General features: G+C 56.2%; 1 protein-coding gene across 1 annotated transcript in view; it reads left to right on the top strand.

Moving 5' to 3' along the window:
• The window catches only part of CTNNBL1 (catenin beta like 1), a 124061-nt gene extending 106183 nt beyond the window's left edge, over window positions 1-17878 (top strand). The window contains exons 12-16 of the mRNA XM_063147497.1: window positions 483-580; window positions 2125-2205; window positions 10862-10999; window positions 12423-12495; window positions 17662-17878. Coding sequence (XP_063003567.1) covers window positions 483-580; window positions 2125-2205; window positions 10862-10999; window positions 12423-12495; window positions 17662-17750 — 479 coding nt within the window. The 3' untranslated portion in view covers window positions 17751-17878. The remainder of the gene's footprint in view (window positions 1-482; window positions 581-2124; window positions 2206-10861; window positions 11000-12422; window positions 12496-17661) is intronic.
• The last annotated feature ends 1783 nt before the right edge of the window (window positions 17879-19661 follow it).

Here is a 19661-nt window from a genome sequence, read left to right as displayed (position 1 = left end):
TAAAAGAACAGGGCATGTTTAGCCTGGAGAAGAGAAGATTGAGGGGAGACATGACATCACTCTTCAAAGACTTAAAAGATTGTCACACAGAGGAGGGCCAGGATCTCTTCTCGATCCTCCCAGAGTGCAGGACACGGAATAATGGGCTCAAGTTAAAGGAAGCCAGATTCCAGCTGGACATCAGGAAAAACTTCCTGAGTGTTAGAGCAGTATGACAATGGAACCAGTTACCTAGGGAGGTGGTGGGCTCTCCCACACTAGAGGCCTTCAAGAGGCAGCTGGACAACCCTCTGTCAGGGATGCTTTAGGGTGGATTCCTGTATTGAGCAGGGGGTTGGACTCGATGGCTTTGTAGGCCCCTTCCAACTCTGCTATTCTATGATTCTAAAAGGCGACTTAGGGTCCTTTAAGAAATTAAAAATAAAGAAAGCCCCCACCCCTGACCTGCATCTGCCTTTCTCTCTCTCTCTCTCTGTCCGCAGAACACGTCTGCTCCATCTTGGCCTCCCTGCTGAGGAACCTGAGAGGCCAGCAGAGAACGCGGCTACTCAATAAGTTCACGGAGAATGACAGCGAGAAGGTGAGATTGGGGCAGCTGGGAGTGAGCAGGGGTTTGGCGCGGGCAACGAGGCTGCCGTGGTTATCGGCAGGTGGAAATCCAAGTGGCCCCTTTACACACGCGCACGTTCCACTGACGATCTAGGTCGCACAATCCACGGGGCGGTTCTCCTGCACGGTCCCCGCGTTGCCCTTCAGATCCTCTTTCAGCGGGGCTTCTGCCCCGTCATGCAGATCTGCCTCTGCCACCTAAAGTCCCCCAGTGGGCTCCCGTGGCCGAGTGGGGGCTAGGAGCTGCCATCTCCTGAGTCCCAGTCTGGCACTCTAACCACTGCACCACACTGCCTGAGCCGGAACAGTTCCCCAGGTGGCCATCTTACCTCGCTTCAAGGTAGAGCGGTGGGTTGAGGGTGTGGCGTGGCGTATGAGATCTCCAGGTGACTCTAGGGCTGCTTTAAAGACCCCGCCCCGCCCCACCCCGCCCCCCAGAGCAGCCTCGTGCAGGCAGCCACGTCTGGCCTCATCCCCCCTTGTGAATGGCAGCCCCCATGTGCACAGCTCGCCAGTGCTGTGTGGATCATTGGCAGCAGCGGTGTGTCCCCCCCCCCCCGGGGGGCTGCCTTGCAAAGGGGGATTTGCCCATTTAATAGCCAGCATTTCGCCAGGTCTGTGATGGTGGCGCTTTCAGTGCTCCTGGAAACGACTCAAAATAAGGGTCCGTTTTGAAAGTGAATCAGCGTAGCAGTGTGGACCAGGAATGCCCTACTAGAAGGGAGCCAAGCGGAAGTGTAGACACTTATGGTAGGACTGGCAAGACAGGTCCCACGGGGCTCCTGTTGGTTTTGTTCTGCAGGGAGCAGCAATTAATACGCCCAAATGGCTTTTAAAATTCTGCTGTTGGCATTCTTTTAATTAAAAACTCTCCTGTCCCCCACTGGGTCTCTCGTGGGCTATTAGCCGTGATTGTTAAAGGAAAGCCCCGTGGTCAGGGGCAGCGTACCTGTCTCTGGGGGACAGGGGAAGCCGATGGCTGTCCTGTTCTCCTTGTGGGTTTGCCAGCAGCATCCGGCTGGGCCCCCGGTGTAGAACTCTTCCACTTGGGCTCTAGAGACGACATATCTCAAGGGAAGGAAGCGACGCGCTTTGGGCCAGGTGCCGGGCAAAGGAAGGGGAGCCCCGGGGCAAGGCCGGTCTGGGGGAGCGGCTATGCAAAGCCCCACGTCGAGGGAGTGGAAGGAAGAGACGCGGAGGTGGCTTAGGAGCTGCCGGGGCTGTTGCAGCTCCAGGCCTTCGTGCTACAAATCCCGCCAGTGAGAGAGTCTGCCGGACCCCTGGCCACTTGGGGCCGTTCGCCTTCTGAATCCAAAGGGCCCCGCGGGCAGCGAGCAGAGCAAACTCCGTGTCTAGTTCAGATGCGATCTTATGAAACACGGCGGAATGCAGAGCTCTCTCTGGCTTTCTGGCTCCTTGGTCTTGAGGAGACGGAACCGTTGCGTGGGCATGGGCCGGCTTCCTTTTTCTGGTGCTCAGGATCCCCCCCTCTCCGCTTCTCTCTTTCCATGGCAGGTGGATCGGCTGATGGAGTTATATTTCAAGTACCTGGATGCAATGCAGGCTGCCGATAAGAAGATTGAAGGAGAAAAGCATGTAAGTGCCCTTTCCTTCCTCCACTCGGGCCGTCGGTGGCGACTCGTCACGGCGGCTGCCTGCTCCCTGCAGGCTCAGAGGCGGCACGTTGCTGAATGCCAGGCGCTGGGCGGCAGCAGCAGCAGCAAGGGAATGTGGCTAGTTAGTCATCCAGAACATTTTTTGGCCGCCTTTCAGGGCAGAAGCCCACATGAGGCAGCTGGCAACAATAAAACCGGTTGCCCTCATGTCCTGCTTGCAGGCTTCCTGTGGCGGCATCTGGTTGTCCCCCGTGGGAATAAAACGGTGGCCTAGATGGGCCTTTGGCCATAGGCAGGTGATGGTCTCTTGTCTTTCTGTCGCCTCGTGCTGCGATGACGCCTGCTGCCCGGATCTTTCTCACTGGGCCCTTCTTAGGGAGGCAGCTGAGGGGAGACCTGATAGAACTCTTCAAATCCTTAAAAGGTTGTCACACAGAGGAGGGCCAGGATCTCTTCTCGATCCTCCCAGAGTGCAGGACACGGAATAACGGGCGCAAGTTAAAGGAAGCCAGATTCCAGCTGGACATCAGGAAAAACTTCCTGACTGTTAGAGCAGTACGACAATGGAACCCGTGACCTAGGGAGGTTGTGGGCTCCCCCACACTAGAGGCCTTCAAGAGGCAGCTGGACAACCCTCTGTCAGGGATGCTTTAGGGTGGATTCCTGCATTGAGCAGGGGGTTGGACCCGATGGCCTTGTAGGCCCCTTCCAACTCTGCTACTCTAGGATTCTATGAGGAGTGCTGGAAATGTCGTTCATGAGGCAAAAAAAGCTGATCTGCCTCCTGCCTGGCCACACTGAAACCGCACCGGGCACAGCTCTTCAGGTGTCTCCGCCTCAGAGGAGCGGCGCTTGACCAGTTGACCCGTGTGCGACATTCCGTTCAACGGTGGCGAATTAACGGGAGTGCTTTCTGTGGGACTGAAGGGAATGGGGCAGCCCTAGTGCCCATGGGAGCTCTTTGAATGGGAGGCAGGTGTCGGTGCAGAGAGCCACGCAGCCCCCCCCTAAAAGCAAAGTGTGGGGGTCCCCCCTGGAGCACTGCAGGAAGCCAGGGAAACGGTTTGGGTTCCTCTTCGTTCGCCAACGGACACAGCCCAGGAACTCTCAACACAGTGGCTTGTGGGTAAAACACCTCATCTCCCCCCCCCCCGGCTGTTTCCATCCTTTCTTTGGGAAAAGGTGACAACCCCCCGCCCCCGCTCCCCCCCCAGCTTTTAGCTCCCTCTGAAACGAGGCGTAATTATAGAACCGCAGCCGTGATCCCCTCAAATGGGAGGCCGAGGCAGGAGATGGCTTAATGCATTTCTCCTTAGTTCCGTGAGAAAATTATGCTCAGCAGGTTTATTCAATAAAACGTTCTCACCGGATACTTTGCGCCATAACGACTTACAAATTAGATGCTAATTGTGCCACAGTTAAGTCGCTCCATCCTTGAAAGGGAGAAACAGGGCGCCTGGAAGGGAAGCCGCGTCCGGAGGTTTTGATAGCTTAAATGGGGGGATTTGAATTAACCTGGCATTTCAACGCGGCTGCAAATGGCTTGGATCTCTCGGCGTGGCATCGAGGGCGGATGCTAATGACGGGGGCTAATGCGACGTGCGAGGGACGTGGCGCCATCCTCTGCACGGCACGGAGGCCTCGCCGGCTGGTCGGAGCCCCTTGGACCTTCCGTTCCGGAGCTCCGAGATGGGTTGAGCCAGAAGGTGTCGGAGTGGCCCCTCGGCTTCCGTGGCTGACCGACCGACCCCCCCAGCCCCCGGCAGCAGTGTGAAACAGCTTGGGGGGCAGGAGACAACTCAGGAGAAGGGCGAGGCCTTGCTGCGCCTACTGTGTGGCCTCTCCCGCCCTTGTGATTCGGAATTGGGGACACAGAGGGGTGAGTGAGACTGGACCAGCCGGCACAGCTCAGGAGCCCACCTGGTTGGCTCCTGCCTTGAGCAGGGGCCTGGACTCAATGGCCTTTTAGGTCCCTTCCAACTCTGCTATTCCTTGATTCTATGGTTGCGCGCAGGCAGGCAGGCAGGCTGGGGATGCAGGGGTTGCGTGCGCAGCCCTTCTCCTCGCTCAGCCTTGTCCATCGCGTGTCTGGCATTCGGCGCCTGACCGGCCAGCCTGGGTACATGTTGTGGCTTGTGGTTTTGCTGCTCAGGTGTGAGAGCTGTGAGCATCTGATCCAGTTTGAAACACATTTTAAGCTTTTGAGGCTGAGGCTGCTTACCAGTGGCCTTCCACTGCTACCTGTGCTAGGTGCTGGAGGGAACACGCACACGCACGCACACACGCACGCATGCACACACACATGACATTTGTACCAAGAGTTGTGGCTTCAGTGCTCTGCACAGCTCTGGTCAGTCAGGTCCAGGAATGTCTACTCCAGACTTCCCCGACCTGGTGCTCCCTATTGTAGTGGAAAACACTGCAGCTCCCAGCATTCCTGAGCATTGGCCATGCTGGTTGGGGATAGTGGGAGCTGAAGTCCCAAACATCTGGAGGGCGCCAGGTTGGGGAAGGCTTCTGGGTTCTGACAGGCAGTGGCTCCTGGGGTCGTCCTGTGAATCTGAACGGTGGAAGATTCAAGACAGACAAAAAGGAGGACTTCTTGCGCAACACGTGATCAGACAGTGGACCCTATTACTACTACTATTATTATTATTATTATTATTATTATTATTATTATTATTATTAATTTATATAGCACCATCATTACCACAAGGTGATGTGACGGCCAGCAACGTAGATGGCTTAAAAGTGGATTAGACGGATGGATGGAGAATAAGAGCCACCAGTGTCCTGAAATGCTGGGGGTGGAGTGGGGGGGGACATGAGTGGGAGCTTGTGGGCTTCCCACTGGGGCGTCTGATCAGCCACTGTGGGGAGCAGGGTGCAGGGCGAGAGAGAGAGGCCCGAGGTCTGACCCAGCACGGCTGCTGTGTGCTTCTCTCCAGGGAAGGCCTTTGCCCCAGCCCTGCTGACCATTTCAGTGGACCTTCCAGCTCAGGCCTGCGCTCCAGCACGGCGCTTTGAACCCTCTGCGCTCAGGGGCCTCTTTGGGTCCCTTTGCAACCCTGCAGCTTTTCTCGGCTTTCACAACCGGCCTTGCCAGCCGTGAGTCGGGGCCTGTTCTTCTCCTTGGGTCCCACACACCACTGGGCATTTTTCTTGTTGTTCCTGCCCACCCAGCTGAAGGAAAGTTGAACCAGCTGAGCAGAAGAAACACACTCAGAGAGAGAGAGAGACGTTCCCACGTATCCGCTTGTGCCTGAGCCATTGCATGCTGCAAGGTGTTGATTGCATGTTTGAATGCTTCCTTACATTAAGAAGCAAAAACAAAACTCCGTGTGCAAGCGCACGCACGCGGGGAGAGGCGTAGCCTACTGCATTCTCCATGATGCAGGGTGCATTTTTATGCGGGGGAAATGCCACACGTTTGATCTCTCCACGTGCCGTGTGAGAGCCTTTCCCCCCCCCCTTCAAGGCCTGCTCATTTTCCTCTACGGGGAAGTTAAGTTCCCCCTTAATGTCCCGTCTCTCAAACCTCCGCAGGGGTGCAGCAGAGACCTCTCTCCCCCTTTCCCCACTTTGCTATTCCCTCGAGTAGCAGCACAGCATGTTTGCCGGGGAGGCTCCCTGCAGCGGGGTGGGGGGCTTGGGCTTTAGCAGGAGATCCCCTGAGTTTTGGGGTGGGCGGGGGGCGTTTTCTGGCCTTTCAAGGTCAGTGTCCTGGACTGGGAGTCGCCCCTCGTTCCTCCCCACCTGGAAACGATTTTTGGCGATGGGTGGGGGGGGCTCTTGTTGGTGGGAGCAGGGAAAACCCAGTGGTGGAAGCCCTGCAGCACTGGCCTAGGAGACCGTCACTCCGCCTTGCACCAAGTTCCAGAAAGGGCCGCTCATGTGCCTTTGCTGTCCTCTCGCAGCCTCTCCGTCGCTGTGACAGCTGATAATAATTGGGCCGTGAGCGGACGTGGTCTGCTCCCGTGTTCCCCAACCAGGGACCCTCCAGGAGTGCTGAGCTACAACTCCGAGGCATCCAGAACGCACCCATTTGGGGAAGGCCGATCTCGCCGGATGCATCCCTCCTGCCCAGAGCAGCTGAACGCTCAGCACCACCGCCACACCCCATGGCCACGGAAGGACGCACTGCAGAAAGGGGGGCATCGTGCAGAGCAAAGGCCTCCGTGCCACGACCTGCACAGGGAGGCAACGCAGCCTTCCTGGTTGCCAGGAGAGGAGGAAAGTCCTTCCTAACCCCCGATATAGCAAGTGTTCACTCCCTGCGCAGGTGCGACACCCCCCCCCCCCCGGCTTCCTAAGAGAAACATCATTGGTGCTGGGGTCATCCAGGGCACCCAGCACCCTGCCTCCAGTTGTGGCAGATCCTGATGCCCTGGACGAAGCGACTGGGACAGAATCTTGGGGGTCGCAGAGAGGCACTTTCTCTGCTGTTCGCAGTGGTGGTGGTGGTAGTGGCCGCGGCCGGCCCCACTCCCCGGCCTCCGAGAGCCCCCGCTGGCCGTTCCCTCCCTGCCAGTCCAGCCTCATTAGTGTGAGAGGCGCTCGCTCTAGCTGCACGGAAGCCCATCTTATTGCTGTCTTCTCCCATCAGCACGGGGCATCGCGCGGCAGATAAGGGATTGGCACCTGAGCCCTCATTTGGAGATCCTCATCTTGACGGCTTGGAGAGGGGCGGCGGGGCGGCTGTTTGGTATCTGTGCTGGAAGCGGATTAACATTTGAAGGGGGGGGATGGAGCGGCAGCAGTTGTTAACAAGGCTAAAAATGGCACCGTGGCTCCGCGCACTCCTGCTTCCTGCGCACCTGGCGAGTGGCTGCTGCTTAATTTCCTGGCGCTCGCGCTTCGCGTCCCGCTGTCAGCACTGCCGGAGAGGCTTCCACTTCGCATGGGGGGGGGGGGAGAGAGAAAGGCCTCCCCGTTGGCTGCCTGTGCAATCAGCAGATCCGGCCTCCAAATCAGCCGTTCGCCTGGATTGCAGGTGTCGTGCGCCCGGCGTTTCAGATGTCAGCTTGAGCTGGCAGGGCTGATGGCTCCGGAAACCTCGCTGTCCGGATTTTAAAAATTCAAGAGCTGTCGAGGCAGATGGGCAGATATCACGGCTGACGGGAGGAGCTCCCGCTGTGGCTGATATCTGTCGGCGACGCTCCTGCCGGTGTTTGGTGGCAGAATTCAGGCCCCTCTGGCTGCAGGTTCTCAGCAGAGGGAGGGGGACAGGCAGAGGCAGGGTGGGGAAGCCAGGAGAGGTTACAGGTGGCTTGCCGGAGGGAGGGCCAGAATCTTGCCATCGGAAAAACAAGGGGGGGGGGGGAAAGGAAGCTGGCACCGGCCATAACCAAGCTAGGTCCAGGGATTGGTGCAGGCGGGCTCAAGCCAGGCCTGGAGTGCAGTAGGGGCAGCAGCGAGCTCAGTGGCAGAGTTGACCAGACTGCGCTCTTTGGTAGCTCTTGCAGTCAGGTAAAGAAAAGCAACCAGGATGATCAGGGGTCTGGAAACAAAGCCCCATGAAGAGAGGCTGAAGGAACTGGGCAGGTTTAGCCTGGAGAGAGAAGATGGAGGGGAGACATGAGAGCACTCTTCAAATACTTGAAAGGTTGTCACACAGAGGAGGGCCAGGGTCTCTTCTCGATCCTCCCAGAGTGCAGGACACGGAATAACGGGCTCAAGTTAAAGGAAGCCGGATTCCAGCTGGACATCAGGAAAAACTTCCTGACTGTTAGAGCAATACGACAATAGAATCAGCTACCTAGGGAGGTTGTGGGCTCTCCCACACTCGAGGCCTTCAAGAGGCAGCTGGACAACCCTCTGTCAGGGATGCTTTAGGGTGGATTCCTGCCTTGAGCAGGGGGTTGGACTCGATGGCCTTATAGGCCCCTTCCAACTCTGCTATTCTAGGATTCTATCATTCTATGATTCTCAGGCCTTGGCACCCGGGGAGAAACACACGCACCCTGTTTGTGCCACTGCCTTGGGGTTACCGAGGCCCTGGCCCGCCTCATTCGAAGGTGGGGTTGGTCATGCGCTGTGCAGGTCTGGCTTACAGAATAGATATGGGGTAGACAATGCGGTGGCCCGCAGGCGCCGTTGTGCCTAAGGATTCCTTTCTTGGTGCCCGCCAAGGTGTCCCCCCCCCCCACTTAAAAAACAAACAAGCAAACATATTTTCTTACTAGCACCTGGGATTGCTGCAAAACAAGCCCTGAAAAGTCTGGGTCGGGGCTCAGACGCCACTGCTGCCTTGTAAGCCGGTCTTTGGGGCAGGCTGCTTGGCCTCGGCCTCCTCAGGCTGCCGTGTGGGTGTCGTGCCCAGGATAGTCCTCCAAATTGCCGTATGTGCCTGCAGCCCAAAAGATGGCCCACTCCTGGTCTTGCGTCACGGGGGATTTGCGTCTGGACTCGGAACAGGGGCAGTGGGTTGGGCTGGGCGTGTGCGTGTGTGACAGTGAAGGAGCGTCAGATACCCTTTCATGCGTCACCCAAGGAGCAATGGCAGGGAGCCCCCCCCCCCCCCCCGCTGCCCTCCCTCGGCTCCTCCGCCTGGCTGCTGCTCTCCTCAGCACTTTGCAGGCAGCCGTTGGGGCCTGTGTGGCCTCTGGAGCCGCTAATTGGGTCTGGACAAGCCAGGAGAAGCCGGTCTCCGCTGTAGCATCGCAAGATTGCTTACAGTTTTTTGTCTGCAACACATGCACACACGCACGGAGGAGGAGGAGGGTCTCCTTGCTGAGCAATGCAGGTACAGCGCTCGCTCGCTCGCTCTCTAATGAGGAAATATTGCTCCAGAGGAGCGTGCCCACCTGCTGCGCCCCTGTATAATAAATCACGCAAGCGGCAGGGAGCTCTCAGGTTGGCAAAACAAAATTCCAGTGTGAGGATAGCAAAAGGTCACCTGTGGCATGAGTTAGTGCTGGCACAGGGCCAGGAAGTGGAGGGCGACCAGGCAGGCTTACCCAGGAGATTTGAGGGAGGATGGGCCTCGGAATCCCTGTGGCAGGGATTTCAGGGGCCACTTGGGTGGAAAACGGATTCCCCACCCCCCACCCCTTCTACCTCCTCCTGATGCTTCACTGCCAGGGCTTGGTCTCCACCCAGAATGAGGCACAGCCAGGACTTGTGTTGGGTCTATGACCTTCTAGCAGCCCTTGCAAAGCATGTGGTCTTGCACTTCTGTCTCTCCCCACTCCCGTGAGCTTTGCCTCGAGCCTGGGACCAGCTCTGTTCTTGCTTTACCTGTCCCTTTCCCGATTCTACCTGTTCCCTGCCCTGGATCTTAGAACTGACCCTGCCAGGGCTTTTTCCGGACTCCTATCCAGTAACGATTCTGGGGCCTGCTCCCATCAGGAGGTCATGTGCAGCTAACCAGCCCGGTCTCCTGGCCTTGCCAGCAAAGAAAATGTTCTCTGGATTGCTTGATTCTCTTTGCCCAGAAAGGCTTCTCCTGTGACCACCCGCCCTCCATCACAATCCAAGGGAGTCTGCCAAAATCAACAAGAACATCAGAAGAGCCCTGATGCTGGATCAGACCAAGGGTCCATCTAGTCCAGCACTCTGTTCACACAGTGGCCAACCAGCCATGGGCCAGGGACCAACAAGGCAGGACATGGTGCAGCAGCACCCTCCCACCCATGTTCCCCAGCAACTGGTGCATGCAGGCTTAATGCCTCGAATACTGGAGATAGCACCCAACCATCAGGGCTAGTAGCCATGGATAGCCTTCACCTCCTCCAGGAATTTATCCAACCCCCTTTTAAAGCCATCCAAATGGGTGGCCATCGCTACATCCGGTGGTAGTGAGTTCCATGATTTCACTATACGCTGTGTGAAGAAGTCCTTCCTTTCATTTGTCCTGGATCTCCTTTTAAGGCAAAGTCAAGGCCAGACTGTCTCGTCAGGCCAAGTTGGGTTAAATCAGGTCACGTCTGGTCACGACAGACCAGGGCCCATCCTTTGCAGAAGCACAAAGCAACGTTAAACCAGGCAGGGTCTTTCAGGACCTTGGTTAGCTCCAAGCTAGCTGAGGCTCAGTCAGAGAGAGCGCTCGACTCAGCGACAGTCCAAGACTTTCTGAAGCCTTATAAAGGCCAGCGGATCTAGACCTGCAGTCTAGACACACACACACAAGAAGCCGTTGGTTTCTTAAAAGGCCACTGCCCGATTTTGTAGCCACTGGCACCTATGGGGTTGGCGTGATGAAGGCTGTAAGGGCGGAGTGTCCCTCTGCATCTGAGGAGTCAGATACAGATCAGGAGTTTCCTGATGTCCAGCTGGAATCTGGCTTCCTTTAACTTGAGCCCGTTATTGGACACGGAACAACGGGCTGAAGTTAAAGGAAGCCAGATTCCAGCTGGACATCAGGAAAAACTTCCTGGCTGTTAGAGCAGTACGACAATGGAACCAGTGACCTAGGGAGGTGGTGGGCTCCCCCACACTAGAGGCCTTCAAGAGGCAGCTGGACAACCACCTGTCAGGGATGCTTTAGGGTGGATTCCTGCATTGAGCAGGGGGTTGGACTCGATGGCCTTGTGGGCCCCTTCCAACTCTGCTATTCTAGGATTCTACGCCGAAACTGAGGATGCCAGTATTGGTTCAGCTCCCCTTGACCCAACCGTCTGCCTTCCTCCTTCCAGGACATGGTCCGCCGTGGAGAGATAATTGATGACGACATGGAAGACGAGTTCTACCTCCGCCGCCTGGACGCTGGACTCTTTGTCCTCCAGCTCATCTGCTACATCATGGCGGAGATCTGCAATGCCGGCATCCCGCAGGTGAGAGGGCGCTGCGACCGCTGCCAGCCCCACGGGGCGTTCTTGCCGTGAGCGTGCCAGGTTTGCTGCACAGCCAGGCGGGGTTTGCGCTCCGGCAGCACTCTGCTAGAAGGGTTCCCACTTCTGTGAGGTGAACTCCGCGCTTCTGGATCAATGGCTCGGTTGGCTTATTTTACGTGGTGGCGATGTTTTCCTTGAGTTTTCCGTCGCGGAATGTGGAATCTTGGCAAGGCCTGGACTGGGAGCACTGGGAGGGCGGCAGTAAAAGGGAGGTGAGGTGGGAGCCACTGGAGTGGGCAGCAGTCGGGAAGGGGGGAAGTCTGTCACGTCCAAATTCTCCCCCTCCCCTCCTTGGCCTGTGGAGCTTTTCACCGTGTGCCCCATGGGAGGAGGATGCGTTCGCAGGCACTTCCTTTGCACAGACTGCAGTGGCCTCGAGACTGGCGCACCGGGTTGCTCCTGCCTGCCTGCCTGCCTGCCTGCCTGCCTGCCACAAATCGGCTCCAGTGCTGAAGGCCACCCTTTACGCCTTCAAAACTGGGGTGGTGGGAGCCGTGCCTTCAGTGCCCGCCCTTTGGCGTGAGTCCTCGCTTCCCCAGGTGAGCAGTGACCCTGTCTGGGCCCTGCTTCACCTGCCAGAAGCACTGGGGAGCCTCGGGCAGGTGGGGCGCAGAGTTCCAGTGGATAAAGAGCTAGCATTCAGCCTTGGTTCCGCTCCGCCTAGAGCCGTGTGTTCCTTGAGGGGCCTTGGGTTGGCCAAGTCACTCAGGCTCAGTGCCCTGCCCATAAAACGGGAGCCAGGGTGACTTACCCTCGGCGGTCTGTGGGGCTGCGCTGCATCAGACCTGCCTCCCGACTCCAACAAACGCCATTAAAACGAGAGCTCTTGGGCAGAATGCTGCTGGCACGCTGCTGGCCCCACCCTCCCACGTCCTCTGACTGAACTCTGGCCCTGGGTTCCCCCGCCTGGCGATCGGGCTTCTCGGGGCCTCCATGTGTTGTAGGAGGCAGCCAAGGCAATGTTGTGCATGGCGATCGATGTCGTGTAGACTCAGGCTGGCAGAGGCACCGGCGGGTTCACCCCAGGTGCCCTTCCACGCAGCCGTCCGCCTCGCCGCCGCAGAGGTGGGTTGGGCGGACCTGGAGGCCTCCGTGGGTTTCCCACATTGCCAGTCGCCTCCCTTGTTCGGTGCACTCAGCACACCCGCCGTCTCCTGGCTGAGCGCTTGGCTTTCTCTGGTACCCCTCTAGAAAGCCTCTCTGGGTGTTTTGGCTTTGGGAGTAGAGCTACAGGACTTAGAAGACTTTTCAGCCAAGCTGCTTCCCAGAAAATTCAAAGCCGCTGCAGCTGTTGGGCGGCTCTTCCGTTCTCTGTTTCCATGAGAATGACTGCAGCTTTCTGTACCTTTTTTCCTCTGGCCAGATTCGTCAGAGAGTCCACCAGATTCTGAACATGCGGGGAAGCTCCATCAAAATAGTTCGGCACATCATCAAAGGTGAGTCCTCAAGACCAGGAGCGGCAAAGTGCAGCTTGCTCCACAGCTCCGGCTTAGCCAGGAGAGCTGGCTGTTAGCCGGTCTTTGGCTTCCTCTAGCACGCGAGGCTGGGAGAAAGCCACGCGCTCCTCCCGCTCCGAGCCCTGGCCGCTGGTCCTTGTATTCTCGTCCCTTTTCGGCTCCGAATGAAATCGTAGAGAGGGAAATGCTCTATGCAAAGCCATCGCCAGTGGCACAGGGCGGGCTGGCGCCTTTGACTCCGGATCTTCAGGCATTTGCACTTAAGGTCAGACTCGGAGGGGCTGCGACATTTGCGGGCTTAGAAATGGATTGCTTTGACCGCACTACTAAGGCTTGTTCTAACGTCTTTCTACCAGGTGGGGCTTGGAGAAAGAACCGTAACAGAGCTTTTACTCTGCCTGTATCTGTCCAAACTGTGATCGCTCAAGGTTGCTCGACTGCTTGTATGAACAGGCGGACTGTGTGGTGTGGGCCGGCTGTGTGAGGCAATATGACCCACCAAAAATAGTCAGTGCGGCCATGGCTTAGTAGAGTGCAGGCTCCTTGCAGCCGTAACCCTCCATCGGGAGGGAGGCAAGGTTGAATTTCTGCACTGCACTGGCGGGATTCAGATAGTTTTTATTTTATTTATTACATAAATAGCCGAAGCATTCTGGGCAGTTCACAACAAGCTCCATGAAAATGTCCACCCAGTGTGCGGCCACTGTAAAGAAGGCAAACTCCACGTTAGGCATTATAAAAAAAGGAATTGAGGATAAAACGGCCAGCTATGGTGCGGCCACACTTAGGATACTGTGTACAGTTCTGGGCACCACACCTAAAAAAGGATATTATGGAGCTGGGAAAAGTGCAGAAAAGGGCAACTGAAATGATTAAGGGGCTGGAGCATCTCCCCTGTGAGGGAAGGTGACAACAGCTGGGATTGTTTAGCTTGGAGGAGACCTGATAGAGGTGGACAAAATTATGCATGGTGTGGAGAATGTGGAAAGGGAGACATTTTTCTCCCTCTCTCAAAATACTAGAACCTGGGATCATCTCATGAAGCTGATTGGTGGGAGATCCAGGTCAAATAACAGGCTCAAGTTACAGGAAGCCAGATTCCAGCTGGACATCAGGAAAAACTTCCTGACTGTTAGAGCAGTACGACGATGGAACCAGTGGCCTAGGGAGGTTGTGGGCTCTCCCACACTAGAGGCCTTCAAGAGGCAGCTGGACAACCATCTGTCAGGGATGCTTCAGGGTGGATTCCTGCATTGAGCAGGGGGTTGGACTCGATGGCCTTGTAGGCCCCTTCCAACTCTGCTATTCTATGATTCTATGAAATAAGAGGAAGTACTTCTTCACACAGCGTATAGTTACATTATGGAACTCACTACCACAACATGCAGTGATGGCCACCCATTTGGATGGCTTTAAAAGGGGGTTGGATCAATTCCTGGAGCTGAAGGCTATCAATGGCTACTAGCCCTGATGGTTGTGTGCTATCACCAGTATTCATGGCAGTAAGCCTGTGTGCACCAGTTGCTGGGGAACATGGGTGGGAGGGTGCTGTTGCACCATGTCCTGCTTTGTTGGTCCCTGGCTGATGGGTGGTTGGCCACTGTGTGAACATTGTGCTGGACTAGATGGACCCTGGGTCTGATCCAGCATCAGGGCTCTTCTGATGTTCTTAATTAAAACCGTAAAATACAGCACGATAAACATAATTTTTTAAAAAAAACAAACATTTACAACTACAGTTTAAACCCAAAATAAAAACCAATAGCAATGTAATGATTTAAAAATAGAAAAACAGATTTAAAAACTGTAGATACTGAAAGACTGAAACGCCTTGGAAAAGGTCGTCACCTAACGCCGGAAAGAGCCCGTTGAAGGTTCCAGGCAGGCCTCGGCGGAAAGCTTCCCCCACCGCTTCTTGCGTTCTTCGCTGGAAAAGACGCAACATCAAGGCTGCCACGCGAAGCACACTTACCAGGGAGCAAGTCACATCACACACGATGGAAGAATAAGAAATAGCGTGGAAAGAAGCCTGTTCAGCCGGTGCTTCTCCTTTGGTGCAGCACATCTGGCACAGAGTGGTGAGAGAGAAAGGAGCATTGAGTGTTGCACAGCTGGGCCATAAGTCATGTTTGCAGCACCTCCTAGTTGTTTAACTGGGGTTTGGGGGGAGAGGGGAAGGGGTTAGTCTTTGGCGAGGGGTACAGGTGAGGTGGGGTGCGTGGAGGGGGGCAGGAGCACCCCAACGGCAGCCCGTTTCCCCCTCTGCTGGGCCACAGCCGAGGCAGAGCTCCTGCAGCCTCCTGCTTTGCATGCGCTGCTCCTGCCCCCTTCTCCCGCCTGCTTTTTTGCATGCTAATTGGAAGCCTGTTTTTGAGTTTGATTTTTATGGCCTACATATTTTCCGTGTTTCTCTGGCAGCCTGACAGCTGATGGGTCCCCCGGGAAGGCCAAGAATTGCTTTGGATGCAAGGGGGGGTTGAGGGGGGGAGAATTCGGCTCTGCATTTATTTTAAGTGGAGATGGAGATGGGCAGGGAAGGATGCCGGAGTCACCACAGCTCCTCTCTGCCAGCTGACCAGCTGGGCTCTCTGAAGTAGCTTTTCTTTGGGGTGGGGGGGGAGGACATGTGGGGCTTGCCAGTCCACACCAGGATCATGGGGGTCAGGAGGGGCTTCTTTCTTCCCTATCGTTTGTGTGTACATGTGGGGGGGGGGCGTGGAGGGGCTTCTTCCTGTCTCTGGCGTTATCAGAGATGGACGCAGCTGGTGGGCTGGTGGAGTGCCAGAGCACTAAGGAGGTCTTCTCTCGGGGCAACTTGAAGGGAGCGATGGGACGGGGGACGTTAGGGTTGCCTCATTCATAGAATCATAGAATAGCGGAGTTGGAAGGGGCCCACAAGGCCATCGAGTCCAACCCCCTGCTCAGTGCAGGAATCCACCCTAAAGCATCCCTGACAGAGGGTTGTCCAGCTGCCTCTTGAAGGCCTCTAGTGTGGGAGAGCCCACAACCTCCCTAGGTCACTGGTTCCATTGTCGTACTGCTCTAACAGTCAGGAAGTTTTTCCTGATGTCCAGCTGGAATCTGGCTTCCTGTAACTTGAGCCCGTTATTCCGTGTCCTGCACTCTGGGAGGATCGAGAAGAGATCCTGGCCCTCCTCTGTGTGACAACCTTTTCAGTCTTTGAAGAGTGCTCGCATGTCTCCCCTCCATCTTCTCTTCTCCAGGCTAAACATGCCCAGTTCTTTCAGTCTCTCTTCCTAGGGCTTTGTTTCCAGACCCCTGAGGCACACTCCTGACGATCTGAGCATTCAGTTGCACACCCTGTCTCACACGCACGCCCGTTCCGCCCACCGCCCTTCCCCAACCTACAGAAGCACGGTTTCCCCACCTTGGCCCAGACAAGTGTAGGGCTTTCTGCTGCTGCTGTTGCATTTATTGCTCCCCATCGGTGGCCTCTGAGCCGTCGGGGGCGGCTGGTGTAGCGCCGTGATCTGGCGCATCTCCGTTTCGCCTCCTCTGTGGTTAATGGCATTTCGGCAGTGGCAAGAGAGGCGGGTGACCTTGAGGTGCCGTCACAAGTGATGTGAAGAAGCCGTTTTTCTCCCTAATGTGGCGGCTGGTTGCGTTCAGAACTTTTGAGTGGGGTTTGCGGGGCAGGGAAGACCAGGAGCGGCTCTTTCGGAGGTGAGCGAGAGCGCCTAGGAAGATGGCTGCTGCATTGTGTCGTGGCCGCCGGCTTCCCTTGTGAACAGATCGGTGTCATCGGTCAACAGTTCCTGCATTTGCTGTGGAGCAGCACGGCACACGGGTGATCTGTTGTAAAACAGTGGGGCGCGGCGTTGGTTGGAGCGCACGGGCTGCCGGCTGGCCTCTTTCCCAGAGGGGTGGGAAATCCATAAGATTTCTGGCGTAAGAAATTCCTTGTGAAATCACCCCAAGGTTTTGAAAGCCAGCGTGGTGCGGTGCTTAGTGCTGGGCTGGGACTCTGGTGATCCGGGTTCTCGTCTCCCCACTCGGCCATGGCAGCTCATGGGGTGACTTTGGGCTAGGCACCGACTCTCAGCCCAGCCAACCTCACAGGGTTGTTGTGGTGAGGATAAAACGCAGAGGAGGAGGAGGAGGAGGATTATGTAAACCGCATTGGGTTCTTCAAAAGATAAAAGGATGGGATATAGATGTAATAATAAAAAACAGATGAGAAGGTGTGTCTGCCCCCTTTCCCCCAGTAGAGGCTCCAGTCCAGTGGAGGGGTGGGCGTGGGGTTTGCAACTGATGCTTAAACTTGGATCCTGGTGGCCGTTCAGTCGGTCTTTGCACAGAAGAACCCTCCAGAAACGGTCTGCCTTTAAGGTGGGGGGGGGAGCTCCTGGCTCACCCTATCCAAAGCCGGTTTCAAAGCATGCAAGGATTCTCCCCCCCTTTCTGGGGGGCCTCATCGTCCTCCTGGGTGAGAGGATTGGGACCTTCCCAGAGCTTTCCCAGGAGTGTTGCTGCTGGGCACAGAACACTCCAAGAGGGGAGTCCTGCTTCGTGGGTGGGACGTCCTGCCTGCCAGTGAGCCCCGTTTGGATTTCGGGGTGGGGTGGGGGAGGGTGAGAGCTGCCCTGGGGCGGAGGAGGGCGACCAGGGGCCCACAGCTGCGTATGGCTGCCTCTCTCCCTTTCTGGGGCAGTCAGGGAAGTAACACGCACACTCAAGGAAGCCAGATTCCAGCTGGACATCAGGAAAAACTTCCTGACTGTTAGAGCAGTACGAGAATGGAATCAGTGACCTAGGGAGGTTGTGGGCTCTCCCACACTAGAGGCACATTCAAGGGGCAGCTGGACAATGCTTGAAGGTGGATTCCTGCATGGAGCAGGGGGGTTGGACTCGATGGCCTTGTAGGCCCGTCCAACTCTGCTGTTCTAGGATTCTGTGATTCTAAGGGAGAGCAGCGTTTCCTGTGCGGGGAGCATGAGAAGGCCGCGTTCCCCCCGTCCTCCGCCGCTTCCCAGAGTGCTGGACTAGATGGACCCTGGGCCTGATCCAGCATCAGGGCACTCCTTATGTCCTTCTGTTCCCCCCGTGTGGGGTTTTTAGTCGTGTGTCTCCACAGCTGCGGCTCTTTGTGCTTCTTGCTGAGGCCTCCCTCTTGTCTTTCCGCAGAGTATGCAGAGAACATCGGGGACGGGAAGAACCCAGAATTCCGGGAGAGCGAGCAGAAGCGGATTGTGGAGCTCCTGGAGAATTTCTGAGGATCCCGCCTGGGGGCCCCGGCTCGCCCCGGCAGGGTGCGTTGTCTGCGGCACCCTGGGGTCATAGAAGGACTTCCTGAAGAAACTGAGCCTTGAGATATTAAAGAGAGTTTGCTTTTTTAAAGTTTCTCGGCGACTGATTGTCTGCTTGGGAGCGTCGGAGGAGGCCGTCTCTGGGAAAGCGTTGGTCTGGCAGTGGGTGCTTGCTTCCGGTGGCCCTCTTGCTTTCCAGAAAGGTTTCCGTAGGCTGGGGGCCCGGGTGGGGGCCCTCGCTGCCACAGCTGCTGCTGCGTTACCCGGTGCCTCTGGTGGGGAACCCGGCGTGGCTCCTGCCTCGGTCCCCACAAGGCCTGATCTGTGCCGTTATCTCAGGTGCCAGTTGTGCCCAGGTGGAAAGCCCCGGACCTCTGGATGTCCCGGCCTTGAGGCTGCCATCCTGCACCCACTTACCTAGGAGTAAATCCTATTGAATTTAGTGGAACTTGCTTCTGAGTAGACGTGTGGCTATCAGCCCCTTTTCTGTTTTCGTACCTGATGATGATGATGATGATGATAATAATTTATTTCCTACCCGCCTCTCCACTTGGATCAAGGCAGGGAACAACAGTGAATATAAAACACATTAAAAACTGATTAAAAACATAACATACATGATTAAAACATTCTAAAAACATTCTAAAACGTAAAGCAAGGGCCTTGAACCTCAGGCTGTGGGACACGGCCGGTGTACTTGGGGGCCCCAATTCATTCCTCTGGTTTTCCCCTGATGGCCACCCCCCACCACCACCACTTCATTGGCTGGTTTCCCAGCTTTTGCACGTCTTTTGTTGTTCTTTGCCATTCTGAAAAGTTGAAATGTTTCTTCCCCTACAGCTTCGTTACTAACAATAAGCGCTTTAGGCTAAAATAGTCGGGTGTTTTGGCCAGGGCCCTTCCATTTCCTGCCCTGCCCACCTCTGGAACGCTGCCCAGAGAGCATTTGAATTCTGAGTCTTTGAAGAGTGCTATCAGGTCTCCCCTCAATCTTTTCTCCATTCTTTCTGATAGGGTGGGGAACTGCTGACCTGTGAGCTGAACCCAGCCCCCACAGCGCCTTTGGATCCGCCCCTCCTCAGTACTTTGGGGCAGATCCTAAACTTTGTGTGCTGGGTGGGGGGGGGGGGGGTCCCTTCCCATTTGCAGAGGTTCTAAGGAGAAACGCCGGAGCCTTCCCAAAGCCTGCGAAGATTACTCCGGCGTGTGGTTGCTTGTTGTCTTTATCCTTCTTTCCCCCTTTTCTTTTCTTCTCCCAAATGAAAGAAATGTTTGAAGGGATTATAAAAAATCCGAAATGCCGTTGCTTATCTGAGTACAAAGCAATCTTGGCATCTCTTCCTCGCCCGATGGATGGCGAATGAGGCTCCAGATGTTAGGGGTATTAAGCACCGAGCGCTCGTGACCGTGGCCACGGCCAGCTGGGAGTGACCACCCCTCCGCCTCCCTCCCAAACGTGCCATTCCAGACAGTGCCAGGGAGGACACCCCCACCCACCCCAATAGGTGACAAGTAGTGTGCCAGATGCTGACTGCCGGATCCATCCTAGGAGCTCTGAAGGTGGAGGAGCCCTTCATTCAAGAGGCAGCTGGACAGCCATCTGACAGGGAGGCTTTAGGGTGGATTCCTGCACTGAGCAGGGGGTTGGACTTGATGGCCTTGTAGGCCCCTTCTAACTCTGCTATTCTATGATTCTATGACTTCCTGACTGTTAGAGCAGTACGGCAATGGAACCAGTTACCCAGGGAGGTTGTGGGCTCTCCCACACTGGAGGCCTTCAAGAGGCAGCTGGACAACCATCTGTCAGGGATGCTGTAGGGTGGATCCCTGCATTGAGCAGGGGGTTGGACTCGATGGCCTTGTAGGCCCCTTCCAGCT

This window comes from Elgaria multicarinata, chromosome 1 (assembly GCF_023053635.1).
Source record: "Elgaria multicarinata webbii isolate HBS135686 ecotype San Diego chromosome 1, rElgMul1.1.pri, whole genome shotgun sequence".
NCBI lineage: Eukaryota > Metazoa > Chordata > Lepidosauria > Squamata > Anguidae > Elgaria > Elgaria multicarinata.
This window is presented reverse-complemented; position numbering and strand designations above follow the sequence as displayed.